General features: G+C 48.5%; 1 protein-coding gene across 4 annotated transcripts; it reads left to right on the forward strand.

Annotated features, from left to right (window-relative positions):
• The first annotated feature begins 4 nt into the window (after positions 1–4).
• On the forward strand, positions 5–18,573 carry PRMT1 (protein arginine methyltransferase 1). Of its 4 annotated transcripts, none has more exons than XM_083471996.1 (12): positions 208–252; positions 3,698–3,755; positions 4,956–4,999; positions 8,722–8,823; positions 8,957–9,112; positions 9,692–9,755; positions 10,220–10,362; positions 11,415–11,502; positions 12,156–12,271; positions 13,764–13,914; positions 14,449–14,570; positions 17,619–18,573. In XM_083471996.1, the coding sequence occupies exons 1-12, from the start codon at positions 223–225 to the stop codon at positions 17,700–17,702; spliced, it is 1,158 nt and encodes a 385-aa protein (XP_083328122.1). In that variant the 5' UTR covers positions 208–222; the 3' UTR covers positions 17,703–18,573. The 4 variants fall into 4 exon arrangements, with proteins under 4 accessions (XP_083328124.1, XP_083328123.1, XP_083328122.1 ...); XM_083471999.1 differs by having other exon boundaries at positions 219–252; positions 3,698–3,751; XM_083471997.1 differs by lacking the exon at positions 4,956–4,999 and having other exon boundaries at positions 153–252; positions 3,698–3,751.
• The last annotated feature ends 1,851 nt before the right edge of the window (positions 18,574–20,424 follow it).

The following is a 20,424-nucleotide window of genomic DNA, read 5'->3' on the forward strand; positions in this document are numbered from 1 at the left end:
ATGGGGATTGAGCGTCGGTTGATAGACAGCTATTCCTCCTTCTGACCGTCCGAGACCCAGTCAGCCTATGAAAATCCAGAGGCGGGCTTTACTTCCTTTCCCGCCCATGCCCCTTGAATGACAACGGCTCCGCCCAATGGGCTGCCCAGTCCCCTCCCCTCCGCTCAGCAAGGCTGGGGGAGCCGAGCCAGTGCTTCTCTCTTTCTGTGTCTCATTCACAAGATGGCGGAGGCTGCAAACTGCATCATGGAGGTGAGGGGAGTGTGGGAGGGCGGGTGGACGGGAGAAAGAAAGGCGGCGGCCGGGGGGGAAAGACCTAGTGGCAGCCCCAGCCCCCCTCTAGTACCCCATACCCCCCTTGCTCCCTGGGGGCGGGTGGAGTTGCTCACCTGAGACCCCTTTCAACCCCCTGCCATTGAGCCCCCCCCCACTCTCTTGAAAGGCCCCGCGGTACCTCGCTGACTGGGCCCCCAAGCGCCTCAGCCCCTTCCCTTCTGCCTCTGCTCATTGAATCCTGCCCTTCCTCGCCTCTGGGAGCCTTTTGGTGCCCTAGAGAAGAAGGCCATCGCCCCCCTTTCCTCCTCCTGTGCTCATGGGGGGGGGGCTCTCCCCATGGTTTTATTCACCACTCACACCCGCGTTAGTGTGTATCAGTCTGAAGATGGGGTGGAAATAAAGATTCAGTTGTGTGGCCCCCCCGAAATATGAATGATATTGAACAGGATCTCCCGTTTGGTTTCCCCTTTCTTTTCGCTCTGCATCCGTCTTCCATCCCACTTCTCACACCATAAAGTTATGGATCCCCCCCCACGCTTCCCTCCCCGTTGAACATGCCTGCGCTCCTCATGGTAGCCGCATGGCACGCCTTGCCCCATAGGACCCCGCCTCCTTTGGCCGGGGGGGGGAGGCCCGTGGAGCTCCGCCCCCCGCCAGCCTCCCGCGATGTATGTAGAAGAAGCCTCGTCCCTTGGAAAGTCCTCTTTGCAACACCCCCCAGCACAGCCAATTAAAAAAAAGGCATTGTTTTGCTCGGTCCCGCCGGCGGGCTGCCTCCCTCCCTCCTTGGCCCTCTTGGGTCGCTCTTCCCAGTTTTTCCCACCTCCCCGATCACCGCACTCCCCCCCCAGTAACACTTCTCTCCGCCCCGCTCCCCGGCCATTCGTTGCTGTAACCGAGCTCTTTGTCCAAGGAGAATCCGGCCCATTGAACTTCCAGCCCCCTTGGGATTCTTGTTAGCCCCGCAGGCGATTGACTTGCTCTTGTAATGTAATATCCCCGCATCGTGGACCGCTGGGGTCTGCGAGCTCGTGTTAAACCCCACCGTGGACCAAAAAGGAACCCCCACACTGACTCTCATCTAACAATGGTCCCCTTTTCCCAACTGAGCAGGCCACTGCTACTTAATCAAATCCAGTTGTTCCAGAAGGAAAAAGCACTCTCCTCCCCCCAAAAAACACACCCGAATAAATTTGCTAAACGGTCTTCCTTCCCAAACCTCTTCCCAAGCATTACCCCCAGCCTCCAACCTATCTGGGGTAGCGGCATGCTCAGCCTGTCTGTTGCTTCCTGATTCCACCCCCCCAATCTTTCCTAGTTTTCACTTAAGCGCTGGATCCAAACTCCCAAGTGGCTCGTTCCCTGGCAATTCAGGGGGCTGTTGTTGATGGAGGGTTTGTCTGTGTCCTGGGAGGACACCCCTGTTATATATGGGTTACGTGTGGGTCTGTGAAGCTGCAAGCATCTTCAGTGAAATTTGATTTTAGGAAGAGAGCGCTTATTGTGCTTTGCTTTGTTCAAGGAGGTGCCAATAAAAGAGGAGGAGTTGAAGGGAGTTTGGTAATACTGGGAAATCCAGGGGTGCGTTGGGGGGCTTCTTATGGGTTGAAAAAGGTGGTCAGGGAAAGCTCTCGGAACTTAGATAGGGCTAGGGTGAGCCTGGGGGCCTTGCATTTGGAGCTTCATTGGGGAGGAAAATAACAGGGGAAGTTTGGACAACAACCCATAGGCTTGAGAGGATGGGGTTAAGTTTGGAAGGATGGTGCTGTGATGAGGGAAAGAATGAAAGTCAGATTGGAAGTGAAAGGTAGACTGAAATGTGGGGTTGTGCAATGTTGTAAGAGGAAGCTGTATGGGACTGGAAGCGGAGAATATGTGCCTGCCTTAGCAGAGAGGGGTTTCCTCAGACAGGAAATTAGTGTGTCTCCTGCCTATTTCACCATGCGGTGATCATTTGAACAAAGGAGCACTCAGTGTTGGGACAGTGGGGAACTCCCCACACAGCTCCCTGCCATGTGTCCTTATTGAAAAGGGATCAAGGCCTTACGTAGTTTGGAGAAGGAAGGAGAGCTCGCCTCCCCCACTAAGAGACAAGGAGGCAGTTTGCCTTTCGATTTACATAGGTCGGGTGCCCTTAAAAGCGGCCCCTCAACCACATCCCAAAACAGTTGCCACATTCATTCAAAGTTTTTCGCTGAACATAACGAAGCTTCCTGAGTCAGACCACCAGTCCATCTAGGTCAATATTGTCTACACTGGCTAGCAGCAGTTCTTCAGGGTTTCAGGCTGGGACTCTTTCCTAGTCCTTGGAGATGCTGGGGATTGAACCTTGGGTGTTCTGCATACAAGGCAGATGCTCTCAGTGAGCTACAGCCCTCTCCACTGGTGCCTGTGCCTCTGAGCCAGTGAGAAGCAATATAGTCTGGCACAGGGCAACTAGCACCAGACTAGAGCAGAGGCTCCTGCAAATGATTCCCTTGGATTGGGTTGGCAGCTTGCAGTGTAGATCCTATGCGTTTGTGGGCTTTGAAAAGAATGGACATATCTGCAATGACTATTGAGAGTAGTGAAACCGGATGGCGGGGGTGTTAAGTGGAATGGTCCTGAATAGGAGTGCTGAATGACAAGTGGCGGTCATGAATATTCCCCCCACCTCAACATCTTAAAAGAGCCCATGCAAACAGTATGCCATTCCTTTTTCATCTCCATACATGGCCATTTCTAGCCATGTCTATGCATCTTTGCCTATTAGTCCCTTATGGAGATATTGTCCAAAAACATCTGGATCTCATACCTGGCCCTTCATCAAGGGGAGCAGAGCAGGGAGAGTAGGAGGCAGAGGGGGAGCTATTGTTGAATTTTCTGGGATGGGCGTGTTAACAGAGCAGCTTGGCAGGGCCCTTAATAGCTTGGCATAGCAACCTCATTGGTATTTCAGATGGGTTTTGTTTTCTATTTACGGCATGAGATTGTGGTAATCCTGTAAGATGGCTTTTTTGGACCAGTGGCGACCTTGTTCCATGTGCTGCTGTTATAATAGTGGCTGGATAATAGAGTGCATGCATTATTTGGAAGGTGGGGTGTCTGTCACTCTTCACACCATAAGAGAACCCCTACTGAGGACAACCTTCCCCTTCCTTGCATCTATCTGCCTCTGTTGCCATGGCGATCCTGAGACCCAGTACCTGGCTCCGGAAGGAGACCCAGTCTTCTTAGCCACCTGTGGCAAACTTAGCAGGAGATTCCTTTGACACACACCCCTGCCACCCTCACTGTCTGGTTTTTGTGTCCTCAACCACCTTTTTGCCACGTCTTCTGAACCCCCCTCCCCACCCCCATCGTCAATTAGACCCAGTCTCCGGCTCAGTTCCCGTTGAGCTTTGAATTGACCTTATTTCCCTTGTTACTCTCTCTCTCCTAGAATTTTGTAACCACGCTGGCTAATGGGATGAGCCTGCAGACACCGCTAGAAGATGTAAATATCCTTTGAGTTCACGAGGGCTAGACTAGTGCCCAGCCCTGGGTGTGGGTGAGGCACGCTAGCCCTGGCAAAAGAAAATCTATTTTCCTTGCTATGTCGCCAGCTTGGCGGTGCATCACCCAGTCACCCTCTTCTCTACCTTGCACTTGTCCTCTGCTAGAAAAATGCCTCTGTAGTTGCTCCCATGCTTTTAAGAGGCGTAGAAGTATTGCCCTTCTTCAGAGCTGCTAGGAATAACCCATCTCATTTCCCATGAGTTGTAGATGTAGCCACATTCTGCCTCCCCCCTCTCCTGCCCACTTGCCACCCTCCCCCCTTCTACAGAGTTGGTTTTTAATCCCTACCATTCTGGCTTGCTTGTGTACATCATTTGGACCACATCATTAATATTCGCTGGTGATTTTGACTTGTTTTACTGTACCCACTCAGTCCAGAAAGCTAAGTGGCACAGGAGAGAAAAGAGTGGGGGCCCTTGACCATACATGTTTTGTGGAATGGGTGTTACTAATCCACACTGAGGCTATGGAGCCAGGTCACAGTTGTTCTATTTCAGACGGTTAAATCTGCTGATAATGCGATCTCGCGTAGTCTGGAGCCTGCTCCACTTTTGATCCAAATAATTATATATGGCTGCAAATGAAAGAAAACGGGTAGTTTGGTATACAAATACCCGGGTTTCTGCTTTTCAGAGAGAGAACGGAAATGGAGATTGTGAGGGGGCGTTCAGGTTGAAGGTTCAGGAACCTCTTTGGGGGGAGGGGGAGTGAGAAAAAGGAGGATTTCATTGCTGGTCAGAGAGATGGAACAGCTGTGCTCAGCCTGGCTGCTTGTCTTTGCCTGTGGCTCCTACTTCCAATGCGCTAAACACCCATTGTCCCTCTAGTGTTTTCCAAGCCTTTCTTCCTGATCCACACTTTCCCAGTTGTAATACAATGCCATCCCAAAATCAGGTCAAATAAATTCTGCAGCTTATTTTTGGGTTGGAACTGGGGGTGGATTATGGGAAGGAGTTCATACTACAAATTCCCCACCCTCCCTCCAAAGTGTAAAGAGGCTGGTTCATTTCCAACAGGCATGCAATGTATGTTGAGCATGGAGATACGTGGGGCAGGGCTGCATATGGACCTCTGGGGCATGGGTGAAGGAGCTGGTTGCATTTGGGAGTCTTGACTCACTGTTTCCTTAACTTTCATTGCAGCTCCTCACTCCTGGGGGCAGGTGGGGGGTAGAGCAGCTCAGGAGGTAGGCCTACACTGGGGTAGCCTGCCAGCCTTCCCCTGGGTTGGGGTGAAAATATTGGCCCCAGAGTGGAAGGGGGAGTGGAATCTGGGTCCATAGGTATTGCGGAGCTAAGTAGACTGAAGTAGAGAGTCTTGCTGGATTTCTCCCAGACTTTTTCCAGTCACAAAAGTGGAATTGGTGTGCTGTGGTTGACCCAAAGGGGGGAGAACCCAATGGTTTGTCACTGAGACACACACAAACCTGACACTTAAGTGCTTTCCATCCCTGCACAGAGCTGACTCCTAAAAATCCAAGGAACAGGATATTGGGGCACCGTAAAACAACAACAGGTGTATTGCAGGCAGAAGCTTTTGTGAACTGCCGCCCACTTTTGGTGCACTTGACGTGGCCTCTAGTCCACAGGATTGCGTGCCACAATAACGTTTGCTGCCCTCCGGATATGTTGGTCTCCCATCAGCTCTACCCCATAGGGCCAGTGGTTGAGAGCTTGGGGGGCTGGGAGTCCACATTCATCCAAAGGGCCAGAGTTTTAGCAGATGGAATGGGAGCTGCCCATTGCTAAATTTAAGGTGGCTTACACCAATTTTATTTTGACTTAATTTTTAAAGGAATATTTTTTTTTGGGGGGGGGGGAGTCAAGGAGAAAGAGTGACCCAGGTATAGAAGAGGCCATGATGGCAGACTTGCAACAGGAAGCTTCCTTATTCCAAATCAGGCCATTAGTCCTTCTAGCTAAGAACTCTCAAAGCTAACAAATGACGACTCTCCAGGGTTTCGCAGCGATGTCTTTTTTTCCACCCCAGCCCAGATGCTGGGGATTGAACCTTTTTTGTGTAAAGCATATGCTGGACCACAGAACTGCAGCTTGTCCTCATTCAGGCAGGAAGGAGAGAAACTTCCACCTGCCCTATATTTTATCTGTTCAGGAGGTTTATATCCCACCTTTCAATCCCAGTAATCCTCAAGGCGGCTTGCAGCAGATTGTCTGGGGAATTTCGAACACCGGTCCACAGCATCAGCAGGCAGGACTGGGAGAGACTTCTTGTTTGAAACCTTGGAGAGCTGTTGGCAGTCACTGCAGATGATATTGGGAAAGATGGACCAATGGCCTGACTGTAGAAGGCAGGTTCCTATGTTCTCCACCCGCCCTGCAACCAAGCCTCTGTTCTTTGCTCCATGGGGGAAACTTCCTAGCGTGTCACAGCAGTCTAGCTTTGGGACTTTGGAGGTATGAATCCGATGGGGGCTTCCAGCATTTACTTCCGAAGACTGTTTTGGGGCAGGTTCAAACACCCCCACCCCCCGCTGAGTGACATGCTTGGAAATGCAACTTGTGAATGATTTGAGGCCAGACCTCGTGCAGTCCAGTTTTGAGCAGGAAACCTCAACCATGTGGAGCCTAGAGAAGTGAAAGTTAGGACTGGGACCTTGAAATCTGGTGGTTGCAGCAGCGGTGCAAAAGTGGTCCCCTGCTTTCTCACCTCACATTGCCTAATGGGGGCAGGGGATGCAAATGTGGTTTTTTAAAAGGCTAGAATTCTAGTTGACACAGCGGGAACATAAACATCCCTTTGTCCTAATAATAGCTTATAATGGATTCTGTTTTTAAATGAAGCAGTCTACTTAAAAGGATCGTGAAATATTTTAAGTTTTTCCTCAGAGGTTGTCAATTAAAAGCCAAAACCACAGAAAGTGCATCAGTGCTTCTTTTTTAAAAAAATATGAATGCAATCAAAGTTAACCAGTCCCAGCGTAATCTGAGCTAAATGAGCTCTTTATCCAAGAATAGGCTTTGGTAATCTCTCAAGACAGGGCTAATCCACTGCGAGCACACACGCAAAATAGACCTGTGTGATCTTGATACAGGCCGGGAAGTAGTTTTGGTAATCGGCCCCAAATTCAAATAATTCTGGTATGCTTTAGGGTTGATATTTGGCCCCATTCTAAAGCCTGTCAGCAACACTGAGAACCCAAGACACATGGAAGTGTGAGGGTGTGCTACATATGGAAATAAGATAATTAAGCTTTCATTACCCTAATGACTTAATGTTGAGGTGGAGCTGGAAAGGAGAGCCATGTAATTTCCATTGCAGGCAGAATGATGGGCTGTAAGTCAGAACTTCACTTTGACAGAGAGCCGCTATTGGCATTTAGCTTTACACGGGGCTACTATCCCAATAGGAGTATTGCAGTGCCATCAGTGTACACAATAGGTTTTCCATATTTTTCTAAGCAAAACCGAGATACCTAAAGCACCCTTGATCCCTTCCTGAAGGAGCTTATCTACATCCTAGTAATTGGGGTGATAGCAGAAGAGCAAAAGGTTAAGGGATCAGAGTGGCATGGGCCATAGGTCCTTTGTGGGGCACATGCATTTTGTATTTAAGGTTTGAGGTTCAGTCTCTGAATTGTGTCAGAATTTCTGGTGGTTGGTGGATGGGCCTGAGACTGCCTAAGGAGCTGCTGTCCTCTACATTAGAGCCCTGTCTTACATATTTGTTGGGCATTTGTGGCTCATTTCAGTAAAATACAGTATCAGGATTTAGACCCTGCACAGATATGAAGTTGACTCCCCGTCGTTGGCGTAGCATAGGATATGCACCCTAATTGAGCAATTGAATAAAGAAATCAATTCCCTGCTGTTACTAACCTCCAGCTAGGCTGTTTCAACTACAGTGTCCCCAATAGCCGCCTTGGCAGGGTCAGATTGGCCCCGGGGGTTGCCAGTTGTTGACCCTACAGCTTGCAAATTCAGGCTTATAAAAGTCAGTTGTAGTAAATGTGTCTGCAAGTAAGCTGTTGAGTGCTAGTCTCTCCCTCCCCCCTTTTGCTTTTTAATATACAAGTGATTAGCACATGTGGGCTGGTACTCATATGGGTTTGGGGTGAGATGTTACTTCTGAAGACTATATCACCTGGCTCTTAGAATAAAATAACTGTCGCATAATTGGAATATATAGTTTATGGGGAAGAGAGGAACACCAGTCGCAGATATTTCCAAAAGGCTCTGTTGGTCCCTTGGAAAAACCCTCCCAATGTATTCATCAGAAACAGGATTACTTTTGCAGATGTGATGAATAGAAACAATTGACACTATAAGGCAGTTGGTTTATCAATACTGCTACCAAAGGCAGTCACCCAACTGAAGAAATTTTAATTGAGTGATTGGTTCAATTGGCATAGGTGTGCAAATGAATTAAAGGAATAGTCTCAAAGAAAAAAAGGCCTATTTCTTTTCAGCTCATTCATGCCTGTTTGTTGCCTCTTCTGAGAAGATGCTGGCTGCATTCCTCCTCCTCCTACATATAGGCTGTAATGCCTGTTAAGACAGCACTTGCCAGTCTGAATTTTTATAAGTAGTACTGACTTTTTTTAAAAAGAAAAAACTGCCCAATTCAGTCAGTGTCATCTTTACAGTAAAATGTTTTGAAATTATCCAACCAGTTAATTGATCCAGCGAGTTAATTGACTATAAACATTGTAACCCTGCCCAAATCAATCAGGGGCACCTTTATTGTAAAATGTTTTGAATTTATCCAACCTGTTAATTAACTATAAGCATTGCAACCCTGTTGCCAGCTGAAGAATCTTAAGACGAAAAGAATGAAAGCTGATGGGAATGATGAAGAGGTTGGGGTGGGGGGGGGACGGGGACTTGTTATATTGAGAGGTCCTGCCTGCATGGGCCTGTTTCGCCTTAACTGCCTCTTGTCTTTCACCAGGTCTCGTGCACCCAGCCAGAAAGCAGCGGCAAGCCAACGGCGGAGGAGATGACCTCCAAGGATTACTATTTTGATTCTTACGCCCACTTCGGGATCCACGAGGTGACAGAGAGTTGGCTGGGGCACGGGTTACAAAGCACCTCCTTGGCGCAGGGACCCATTCCTGCCTGTCCAAGGGGTGCGTTTGTGTAGATGGATTTTGTGAAAGTTGACTGATGTGCCTTCCTGCCCCCAGGAAATGCTGAAAGATGAGGTGCGCACGCTGACCTACAGAAACTCCATGTTTCACAACCGGCACCTCTTCAAAGACAAAGTGGTCCTAGATGTTGGCAGCGGGACCGGAATCCTCTGCATGTTCGCAGCCAAGGCTGGTGCCAAGCGGGTCATTGGGGTGAGTGAAGCGGCCAGTGGCTGGTTGGTCCCTTTGCTTTCGTGAGGGGTGGTACACATAAAAACACAAGCACTGGTAGGTTCTATAAAATCTGTTGTGGTGCTATGTGGAGTGAGCATACTGGTCTGGAATTTTGTAGGGAAGGAACTATATTCTCCAGCCACAAAACCAAATTCTGTTGTGGGAACCAGTCATGCCTATTAAGAGTGTGTTTGTGTTGCCAGCCTGACTCTGTTTCAGAATTTGGGAATGTGGGACAAGGTAGCAGGACCTCAGGAGAAAGCTGATGTTGGAGGAGAGACTGGACATTCCTGCCCTTTTGTTTGCTATGTCTTGCTGCACAGCCATGAGGACTAGAAACATTATTTACCCCTTTAGTTTGCAGTAAAACCTGGCCCCAAAGAGTGTTGAGGTCGTGATGTACTGAATTGAAGCAACATTTAGTGGAGGGTAGAGGCCATGAATAAGATTCTTTCCTGGATGAGCGAGGCAAGAAGGGAGAACTATTTTTACTTTTTGTGTGCTGTACGAACATATGTGAATATCCTTTCTCTCCTTTTGGTACTACACTCTTAACAGATTGAATGCTCCAGTATCTCTGACTATGCTGTCAAAATTGTCAAAGCCAACAAACTCGATCATGGTGAGTTAATTTTGTTTTACATTCTCCCTTGCCCTTTAAACATCTGCAATATCATGCACCTATATCAACCTGTTTGCTGCTGCCTGTCTTTTCCTTCCTTCAAATCAATTGTTGAAACCTCCATCATCTTTTAGTCCTTCTCCCCGACTAAAACTAAGCATGAATACAAGGAACTGAATTTTAACACACACCCTTTCCCCCTGCCTTACTTTGCTTCTACCTTCTTCATCTGTGCTGAATGCTAGGCTGTAAGCTCCCACCGGGCAGAGATCCGTTGCTGTTGTAACTCTCCCAGGCACTTTGTTTGTTAATTCTTTGCTTGGGGAGCGTCATATTCTTGCAAGAGCCCCCGTTTAACATCTATTGACCAACATCTGTTAATATGAGGAAATCCCATTGCTGCAGCTGGCTTGCACCTCCTTCCAGTGCAGCCCTTACATTCTTGTTTTGTTTCTCTGGTGAAGTGGTGTCCATCATCAAGGGCAAAGTGGAAGAGGTGGAGCTGCCCGTGGAGAAGGTGGACATCATCATCAGTGAGTGGATGGGCTACTGCCTCTTCTACGAGTCCATGCTCAACACTGTCATCTACGCCCGGGACAAGTGGCTGGTGAGTCTCTGTCCTGCCCTGTTGCTGTGTCTGCAATTCCTGGGCCCATACTCACACTTTCAAATCTCCTGATGTGCTGATAACTGAGTGCACCAGCATCTTCCCCCCTACAACCTTAGACACGTAGGGGCAGAACGGTTTCTGTTGCTCTCTTGGCTGAAAGAGCAGTTGAGATAGTCAGCTCCTCCAAGCTGTTGCCCACCAAATATTTTGGAGGTTGTGATCCAAAACATATGGAGGGTGCAAATTTGGGACGGCTGTTTATTAATATCCCAGGTTCACAAATCTGATCAGCTGGACAAACACCAGTAACCAGACTTTCAATATGGTGTCATCTCCTTTGACAATGGGACTGTCATGCCTTGTGCAGCTTCCCAGGTCCTCTGTTTTGGAGCCAAGAGCTGTTCCTTGTGGGGACTCTGCTTCACAGAGGGCAGGTTTTGTCACTGGCCCTCAGTCATAAGAGCAACCAGGTACTGAATTAGACTATGTTCCCTAGTTAGAAGGGCAGTATGCTCAAACAGCTTTTAAGAATGAGAGGAAACGAAACCACATCAAGGGGCAAAATGGCCCCAGTGGGGATTTAGAGCCACTTCCTATTGGGATGGTCTGAGGTGTGGAAACACATTTGGGACACATTCTTCCATGGTAGCTCTAGAAGCAAGTTTTGTATGTGTGAATAGTGCATGGTACTGCCCCAGTCTACGATCAGCCCTCAGGAAGGCCATAGGAAAAGTTAAACTTTAAGTTCTATACTGTAATAACTTGGAGTGTGAATGTGTGACTTGAAGCTTAGCAGCAAAGCATGACTTTTAATTATAGTTGCATTTTTCTAACAGCTGCTTGAAGTCTAAAGCTCTGCAGTATGTAAATTGGATCCAGGCCACTTTGCCATAATTCAAATCAGGATGGTGTTTGGATTGAAGCTCACACACATTCATCTCGTAGTTAAGCACAAGGAATCAGTTTCTCTCGGCAGGGAAAAATTATGGGCACTATAGGGCTGAAGTGAGTTGTAACAATTTCCTTCACTTATTTCTTTTTTGTCCCAGACCCCCGATGGACTCATATTTCCAGACCGTGCTACACTGTACATCACAGCTATTGAAGACCGGCAGTACAAAGATTACAAGATCCACTGTAAGTAGCAGGCGGCACCACAGTGGTTTGCAGGCAACAAGGCCGGGCTCAAGAGCTCCCCTAACAAAGAAGACAAGGGTGACAAGTGCAGGGGTCGGTGGCTGGGTGCTATAACTGAAGGCAAGCTGTACCTTCTAGCTTGGTTTGGAGCAAGTATTTCTCTCCGCTTGTAAGGTGGCCCAGCCCAGTGGCTTTCAAACAGTCCTCCGGGGATTGGTAGGTTCTCCAAGAGAAGATAAATAATGGGAAACAAGCTTGCCCAAAAGGCAGCAAGTTCAAAGCTATGGCTTCCTGCGCCCTGGGGTACATTCCACAGCAGCATAGGGGAGTGGAGTATGTTCTTGGGTCAACCCTTGGTTATCCAGGGGTGCCACCAGGCCTATTGGGCCCCAGTCAGCAGTTTCTCTGCGCACTCACAAACTTGTCCTAGAACCTTCTGCAATGTCCAGGGGTTCTGCGGTGAGAAGCAGGGTGGGGGGTGCTAGAGATATGTCTTACAAAATAGCTCCCTGAAGGTTCACAGTTTTAAAACACTTCGACTAGCCATGGGTGGGGAGTTTGGTCTGTTTCTCAATGCTGTGCCCCTCTGTGTGGTGGATTGTTACGGCCTTCCAGGATCTGACTTCACCTCCAACCTGTGTCTCTTGCCGCAGGGTGGGAGAATGTCTATGGCTTTGACATGTCCTGCATCAAAGACGTGGCGATCAAGGAGCCCCTGGTGGATGTTGTGGACCCGAAGCAATTGGTCACCAATGCTTGCCTCATCAAGGTACAGTGTCACAGCCCCGAGCTAGGGCTAAGCTGCTGGGAGTTTGTGAGATGCAGGAGTTCCCAGGAAGAGTGCCAAATGCCAGAGTGGCATGGGACATGGGACAGACGCTACAGCAAGTAGGCTCCACAACAAGGAGAGGGCTTGTCCGCTGGGAGACTGTCCTCACCCAGCCCCAAATGCATACATTCTTTATACACTATGGCAGGTGACGTCAGCCACCTGACCAGGGCTGCAGGTAGCAGATACCCAAGACAATACAAAGTTCCTCTTCTGGGCTTTTGAGCCCAGCATCCCAGTTCATCCAGATAAGGGCACCATGAAAGTTAAGCCAATTAGTGGATCAAAGCAGGCATATATAAACATAACATGAGCTCCTAGAAGGTTCATTTTGAGTGCCAAGATGGCGTAAGTACAGCTTCCGGAGCAGTTCGCCTCTGGTACCACACAATGAGACATGTTGCCCTTCTGCCCAGGGACCTCCAGGGCTGCTGCTGCTGATGAGAACCATGTCTCCTGCGAAAGGCAGTTTGTCCACTGGTTGTGCTCTTGTTTCCAGGCCAGTGTGCTTTTCTAGAGGGCATAATGCACAGCAAAAGGAACCTGAAGGTTTTGGGTGCTTCACTTCCTCCCCTTATTGCCTGTGTTGCTGCTGCCTCTTCAAAACTCTTCACGGGTCACTAGGTGGAATGAAACTCTGGCTTTCATAACTTCAGATGGATAAGCACGGAGCAATGGTGATATGCAAAACTTGAGGGGAAACAGGGTGCCAGTCCATGGGGTTTGCAGTCCACATCTGGATAAGTGGGAGGGCAGCTGCGGTGTGTGGCGCTGCAGGCTGTTTTTGCTTGCCGTTGTTGTTGGTAGTTCAGCTTTCCTGCTTGCTCCTTTTTTGGGCAGAGCACCTGCACTCACCCTCATTGTAACACAACTGCTAGTTTATTGTTACGGACGTGGAGCAGATGGCCCACTAATGGAGTCTGCAGGCAAGAGGTTGCAGCCTTGTTGTTCTGGTGGGAGGAAATGGATGGATGGAGAAACAGCGCCACAAAAGGAATTGACAGCAAAATGTTGCAGAGCCTGTCTTGTAAGGCTGTTGGAGGCCAGTGAGAAAGGTCTCTCCTCAGAGGAGTGGGAGAGAATCTGTCAAGCCTCTCACAGCCAGCTCAAAGGCCAGAGCTGACCAAACACAAATAAACAATGAGTAAAGTGCAGTCCTCCCTTAACTCTTGTTTTTTAATGTCTGTATTTCCGCTTGCTTCAAAATTCCCCAATATGATGGACTTTCCGCTTTGTTTATAGGTGGCCCTAATTTGATTGGCACAGGGGCACAGAAGTTTGCTTCTTAAACGGAATGATTAGCTTTTAATTTGTAGTGTTGGGTTAGTAAAAGGCGAGGATTATTTAGTATGTTCTTGACCCCATTTCTTACTGCTTCTCATGCCTTCTCTTTATTTTCTTTCTTTCTCTCCTCGTCACCCACGGTTGGCAGGAGGTGGATATCTACACGGTGAAGGTGGAAGATCTCACCTTCACATCACCCTTCTGCCTCCAAGTGAAGCGCAATGACTACATCCATGCCCTGGTCGCCTATTTCAACATAGAATTCACTCGTTGCCACAAGCGCACTGGATTCTCCACCAGTAAGGGGCATGACCTTGGCTTGAGGAGTTAGCAGGGGAGCGGGCGGGCTGGTGGTCTGGTTCTGCCTTCCGAGTATACTTGAAGCAGGGTGGGACTTGGTGGCTGCATCTTAACGGGCAGTAGAACTTTTGGCTGTCTAAAAATCTGCTTTTAAGAACTAGCTGGTTAACAGACTACTTTTAGCCTGTACTTCTGGGAAGAATGTGCTGTTGCTGGCAAGCAAGGAGCTCAGTTGAAGCCAGGAGCTAGTAGTTTATGAGGCTGGGCTTTCCTCCCAGCCTAGAAATTCTTGTAGCTTTTGCCAAGTGGGAGCTTATAAAGCACAGTTGGGGAGAAGCTTGAAGTCAAGGAGGAAGGTTCAGTTCTTTTGGAAAAGAAGTACCTGAGCTAAGAGTACAGCTAAAAGTATACTAAACCCAAGCAAACTATAAGGGACAGTATGTGTAGGGCCTATGTCTCTTTCCCTATGTCTGTTCTATCTCCCCACCCTGCACCCTCCGGCACACTGACCTCACATGGCTGTTGCTCCCCAGGTCCCGAATCTCCCTACACCCATTGGAAGCAGACAGTCTTTTACATGGAGGACTACCTAACAGTGAAGACAGGAGAGGAGATATTTGGCACCATTGGCATGAAGCCGAACGCCAAGAACAATGTGAGTCGAGGACTTTGGTTCTTAACCCTATATATGCCCCTGGAAACACTGGCAGCATCACTTCCTCTAATGGCAAACAAGGGTGGTGAGCTGAAAACAAAGCCCAAATGGGGGCCACTGAGAAATAAGGGGGAGAAGTAACTGCGTGTCGGTTTGCAAAATACTTTAAGGAAACGAAGCAAAAAATTATTAGGGAGGGCTGGGGAGGGAGGAAACTCCAGAAACCAGTCCAGTGCAGGCTGAGTTAGCAATGGAGTGGGGAAGCTCAGTTGGAAAAGGAGTAACCAAAAACCTGAGGGTGGGAAGTGGAATGGTTGGCTGGAGGAGGAGGAGCATGGCTTGAGCCTGGATAGGAAAAGGAGCCGCTCCATTTAGGCGGGTGAGGATTCATGGCAATATTTTGAGGCTGGTCCCACATATTCAGTTAAAAATCAACCCCAGCTGTGTGTGTGTGTGTACATGTGCACATCCACGTATATACATGCATGCACACACAGGGAAATGCACCACATAACTTGTCAAGAGTTGTTTTGTCTTGTTCATTTGGTAACAGCCACTGTGTTGAGACAATACCCTTTGTACCACAGGCAGTGACCCATTTGTGCAGGGGTTCCATCGCTGGCCCCCATGTGCGTCGGCGAAGCGTACCTAAGTCCATCCCGCCCCATTTTGCCCTCTTCCAGGTCCAAAATGACCCATGTGTTGGCAGTTGTGCAACAGTTGAACTTGCAGAAAATGGCCACCTCCTGTAATTGCACACTGTTAAAGAACAGAAATGTATTCAGTGATGCAGAGGTAGTAAAGGGAAGGCTCAAGTTGCAAACAGACACTTCTGTATCTTCCTCTTAAGTCCCTGTATTTATAGGTACTCTCTCTCACTCTCCAAACTCCTCCTCCTCCTCCTCCTCCTCCTCCTCCTCCTCTTCTTCTTCTTCTTCTTCTTCTTCTTCTTCTTCTTCTTCTTCTCTCTCTCTCTCTCTCTCTCTCTCTCTCTCTCCCTTCCCTTCCGTGTGTGTGTGTGAGAGAGAGGGGGGGGGATTTCAAGGACTTTAAAAGTGCATTAAACTGAAGTAACTGGTGAATTGACTATATTTGATGGGAGACAATATGTCCTTAATCTGGGCCAGCCCTTTATTACCCCAGCATTTTTATGACTCACGAGGACTGGGTGGCTGCCAAGCCTAGGAATTCTGTTGCTTCCCGGCATAATCCGGGCTGGAAGTTGATCTCAATAAATCTCTCCATGGGAGTCTCTGCCAGCGGACTTTCTCCCTCCCTCATTTACGTGTCTGCCCATGCTGCTTAAACAGTCTAGCTCCCTCTCCCCAGCCCTGTCTCTTCCTTCTCAACTCAGTTTTAAATTCCTTCAGTTGCACAAAGCTTGAATAAGATAAACACAAGTGAACGTTTTAGAACTTTGACAAACTAGCGTTTATAATTTTGAGGAGGCGTTAGTATTTTGTGTTTATACTACTACTCAATGAATAACAATAGATTCTCAGTCATAGGGAAGAAACTGAAAACACATCAGAAACACACAGAGCACGTGGCTGAGTCGCCCACCATGGGAAGCCCGAGTGAAGGCCTTTTTTAAACAGGCGAGGTGCCTGTGCCCTTAGAGATGTTGTTCGACTCCAACTCCCATCGGTCCCAGTTAGCATGGCAAATGGTCAGGGATTATGGGAGTTGAGGTCCAGTGACATCTGGAAGGTTATAGGTTCCCACCCCTCATCCAAAACGAAGCATTGATGATGCTCGCTTAATATTGCTAAATGCCCTGCTCCTAGTGGGCACCATGAATCATCATTCAAAATGCTTCTCTGGTTGGTCAGCGAGACACACGGAGTAAGCTTGCCCTAAGTTGCTTAGGTAAAGGTAAAGGGACCCCTGACCATTAGGTCCAGTCGTGGCCAACTCTGGGGTTGCGGCGCTCATCTCGCTTTATTGGCCGAGGGAGCCGGCGTACAGCTTCCGGGTCATGGGACTAAGCTGCCTCTGGCAAACCAGAGCAGCACACGGAAACGCCGTTTACCTTCCTGCCGGAGTGGTACCTACTTATCTACTTGCACTTTGACGTGCTTTTGAACTGCTAGGTGGGCAGGAGCAGGGACCGAGCAACAGGAGCTCACCCTATCGCGGGATTCGAACCACCGACCTTCTGATCGGCAGGTCCTAGGCTCTGTGGTTTAACCCACAGTACCACCCGTGTCCCTTTTAAGTTGCTTGGGGCTCTGAATAACGAAAGAGGCCTTTAAATTTGGCACATTGGCAGCAATGCAGTTCTTCCATGCCTGGGTCACTCTGGCCAGCTCACCCAGTCTGGGCCATAGTTGCTCATTGACTTCAGAAAGTCACATTCTTCCCAGCCAACTCGGCATTCAGCTCTCTAACCTTTCCTTTTTGAGGCATTTGGTGCAGGAAGCCATCCAGTAGAGCTGGGCGACATCTGGTTTTCAACATTGTGATATATCGCCAGCTAAACATCATGATATACTGATATATCACAATATCTGAAATAAGGATGGAGCTTAGTAGAGGCATTTGCTAGCTTCACGGTTTTCCCCGCATTGTGATTTTTGCATAGCGCACGCACACACACGGTTCGCAATATATTGCCAGGCCAAAAATTATGAAAGCGGTATTACAATATGGACTTCAAACTGGTTTTGGACGATACATCACCCAGCCCTACCATCCAGTGGCATCAAGAGACGGGTGCAGTATGGGGGGGGGGGGACATGGGGCAAGGAAGTGGCACGCAGGGTTGTCGAGAGGTTCCAAAGCTTGGCACACCTGCTTTCAATGTGGTTGTGAGTGCTCCATTTGTATGACCTGGTAAACACATCTTTTGTGGCCGGGGAGCACTCTCAGGTGTTGAGATGTTGAAAGGAGTTAGCTACATTTCCAGCACTGTACTTAGGAGGTAAAGAGGGCAAGCCATGCCCTGGGAGCACAGAGGTTATGTGAGGTTTGTTCCAAGGGAGTGTATCTCTGAAAAAACACTTTGTGACAACCGCACCCCTTTCCTTTCTCTCCTACCATGTGCAGCGAGACCTGGACTTCACCATCGACCTGGACTTCAAGGGCCAGTTGTGTGAGCTGTCTTGCTCAACGGATTACCGGATGCGTTAGCCCAGCCACCCCTTGCCAGATTTTTTTTCTCCTCCTCCTCCAACTGACCTTGCAACCCAGAGCTAACCCTCCCTGTCGTCCTGTTTAAGTTGGTGTCTCACTAATTCATTTCATTGTGTAGTTCCTTGTTGCTGTGACTCTGGGCCAGCAAGGGGAGGGTCAGTATTAGAGGCTAGGGGGAAATAGCCAAGACCCCCCCTCAACCCTGTTGCCCCTCATTTTCAAATCTCCTTCCCCACCCGCAACCAACCTCCCCTCCTCCAGGCCAGGAGCCAAGGCTGTTAGCACAACTGAAGACACAGGTGGTTTGTCCATCCGTCCGTTTGTTCTGAGGCCCGAGTGCCGACAGCAGACTTCCATCATGAATTTCTTTTTTAAAAATAATAATAATTTTTTTTTTTTGGTTAGTTAAATCATTGTTGGTATCACCTGCCAAACTGTGTTGCCCAGGATCCTCGTCCCTCCTCTTGCCCTGTTTTCTGGAGTAACTGCTCCTGACAATACCCTCTGCTCCAGTGTAAACGCTGCTCAGTTTTTTTGAAGGGTACACACTTCTATCCAGTGCCCAAATGGGGGAGAGGGTTCCCAACAGGTTTTTATCAAGAGGGCACGTGGAGGGGTGTGGGTGGAAAAGGCATCTCCATTTTGTGAGTGTTAAGTTTTTTTTCCCCACTGACGGTTTTGTACTCCCCCCCCCCCCTTAACAATTCCCTGTTTGGATCTGTGGGAGGGAGTTGTGTGGGGTTTTTCTTTTTCTTTTTTAAATCCCTTGCCCCTTCGAAAGCTGACATCGTGTGACTGTTTCATAACTTATGGTTTTTATATGGTTACATTCATGAGGGAAAAAATAATAATAAAGAAGTTGAAACCACCTCTTTTACTCAAACATATTGCTTGCCTGCCTGCCTGCCTGATGGCCTTAGGGTTGCATTTAGAGAGGGGCCCGTTCCATGACCCCCAGCCTCACTGCTTGTCTCTCCCCCCAAAAAAAACAAACCCCAACAACTGTGTGGACAGAAGAACAGAAGTACAATGTAAGGTGTGGGACTCTCAAACCAGCTGTCAAAACTCACAAGGCAGAATTTACAGCCACACACACAAAAATGAGGTTATTGAGGAAGACATCCTTTTGTTCCGTAACACTGTGGCTTTGGACTAGTTACAGATACAGTGATGTTCTCTACAGAGCCATCTCAAGACATGTTACTGGAGAGGGAGAACAAGGCCCCTTGTTCCCACTGCCAGGTACAGAAGCCAATGGGACTGGCAAGTGGATTGTTCTCAGACCCAATTACACCAGCAGTGTCTTCAGATTCTTGTTACAAACCTGTTTTAAGTGGGGAGCCTAGATTATCAAGAAGGTTAACTGCATGCCCAGCTGTTCCTTGATTTTAAGATGGAGGGGAAGAATTTGGATCAGGTGACAAATGCTGAGCCTGTGGTTAGGAGCCGACGCTGCACCTTGGATGCAGGGACCAAAACTCCAGTTTAAAGTGCCAGAAGAGCTGGACACAGGAATGTCTCTCACCTCAAATTCACAAAAGGACAGTACCTTTATTAGGCCCATCAAAATATCACAAAATAGTGTGCACGCTGGTGGGAACGGTTGGTGTGGGGAAGGTATTGACAAAACCAGATTTTCTTGTGACCAATGTAGGCACATGGTTGTTTGTTCTATGGGTCTCACACTGGACTTTACTCTGCTTTGGCAGGGGTGTGAAGGAGGCTGAACAGAAGGGGCCATGGAGACTTCCCTAGGGTATAGTTTTGATCAAAGCGGTTAAGGGGTGCTTTACAGAGATGTGCTTCTCTACATGAAACATCACTGAGAACAGAGGTTTATGAAGCTGAGGTGATGCTGAACCATGCTGTGTTCCCCTCTTTGAGGAAGGCAGTTCCAGCTGCAAAGAAGGCTGTAATTTGGACCTGGAGGGAATTGTGAACTGGGAGGTGCCTTCACCATATCCTAGTGCTAGAGTGCTTCTTCCAGGAGGTACCTGGCATCCCCAAGTACAGGGCTGGGAAGGACTCAGAACCACAGCCAGTCCGTATGGACAGTACAGCATTAGATATTACCATTGGTTTGACTTAGTATAAGGGAACTTCTTGCATTCCTAATTTATATGCAAGAGGTACCATTCATTCTCTGGCATTTCAAGGTAAAATGATTAGCTAAGCAGGCAATGGAGAAAGACCTCTGCCTGTAACAAAGTCTAGCCTAATCTACCTTCCTGTTTTTGAGTCTAGTAAAGGCAGGCTGGTAGACTGGGCCTATCCTCAACTCTGGTGCCTAGGCAGGTTCAAAAACAAGCTGCATTGGCCTCAGTCTGCAAGGCGACAGGTGAAACTGTTGCAACTTTCAGCCCATCACCGGCAGAGCCGGCATCCTTGGTGCTCCCCCCACTTGTGTGAAAGCCAGCGCCAGGCTGGGGGATCCTTTAACTGCTCAGAGGGCAGCAGCAACTGCACACTCAGCTGAGCAAAAGATGCAGAGGGAGGAACAAGCTGTATCAGCGCTGATGCAGATTTTTTCTCCCTCTGCACTATGAGGGCAGAATGGGATGATGGTTTCACAAACACTCGCTGGAGGAAGTCGCTAGTAAAGGGACTCAGAAGCGGCTGTTTCACCAGCTTCTTGAACGAGACATCGCAGTCTACTCCTCATACTGCTCCTGGATGATATATTAATAATATATCGCCCAGGCCTAGAACAAGCCTCAGA

Source organism: Podarcis liolepis, assembly GCF_965112155.1.
Source record: "Podarcis liolepis genome assembly, chromosome: 13".
Taxonomy (NCBI): Eukaryota; Metazoa; Chordata; class Lepidosauria; order Squamata; family Lacertidae; genus Podarcis; species Podarcis liolepis.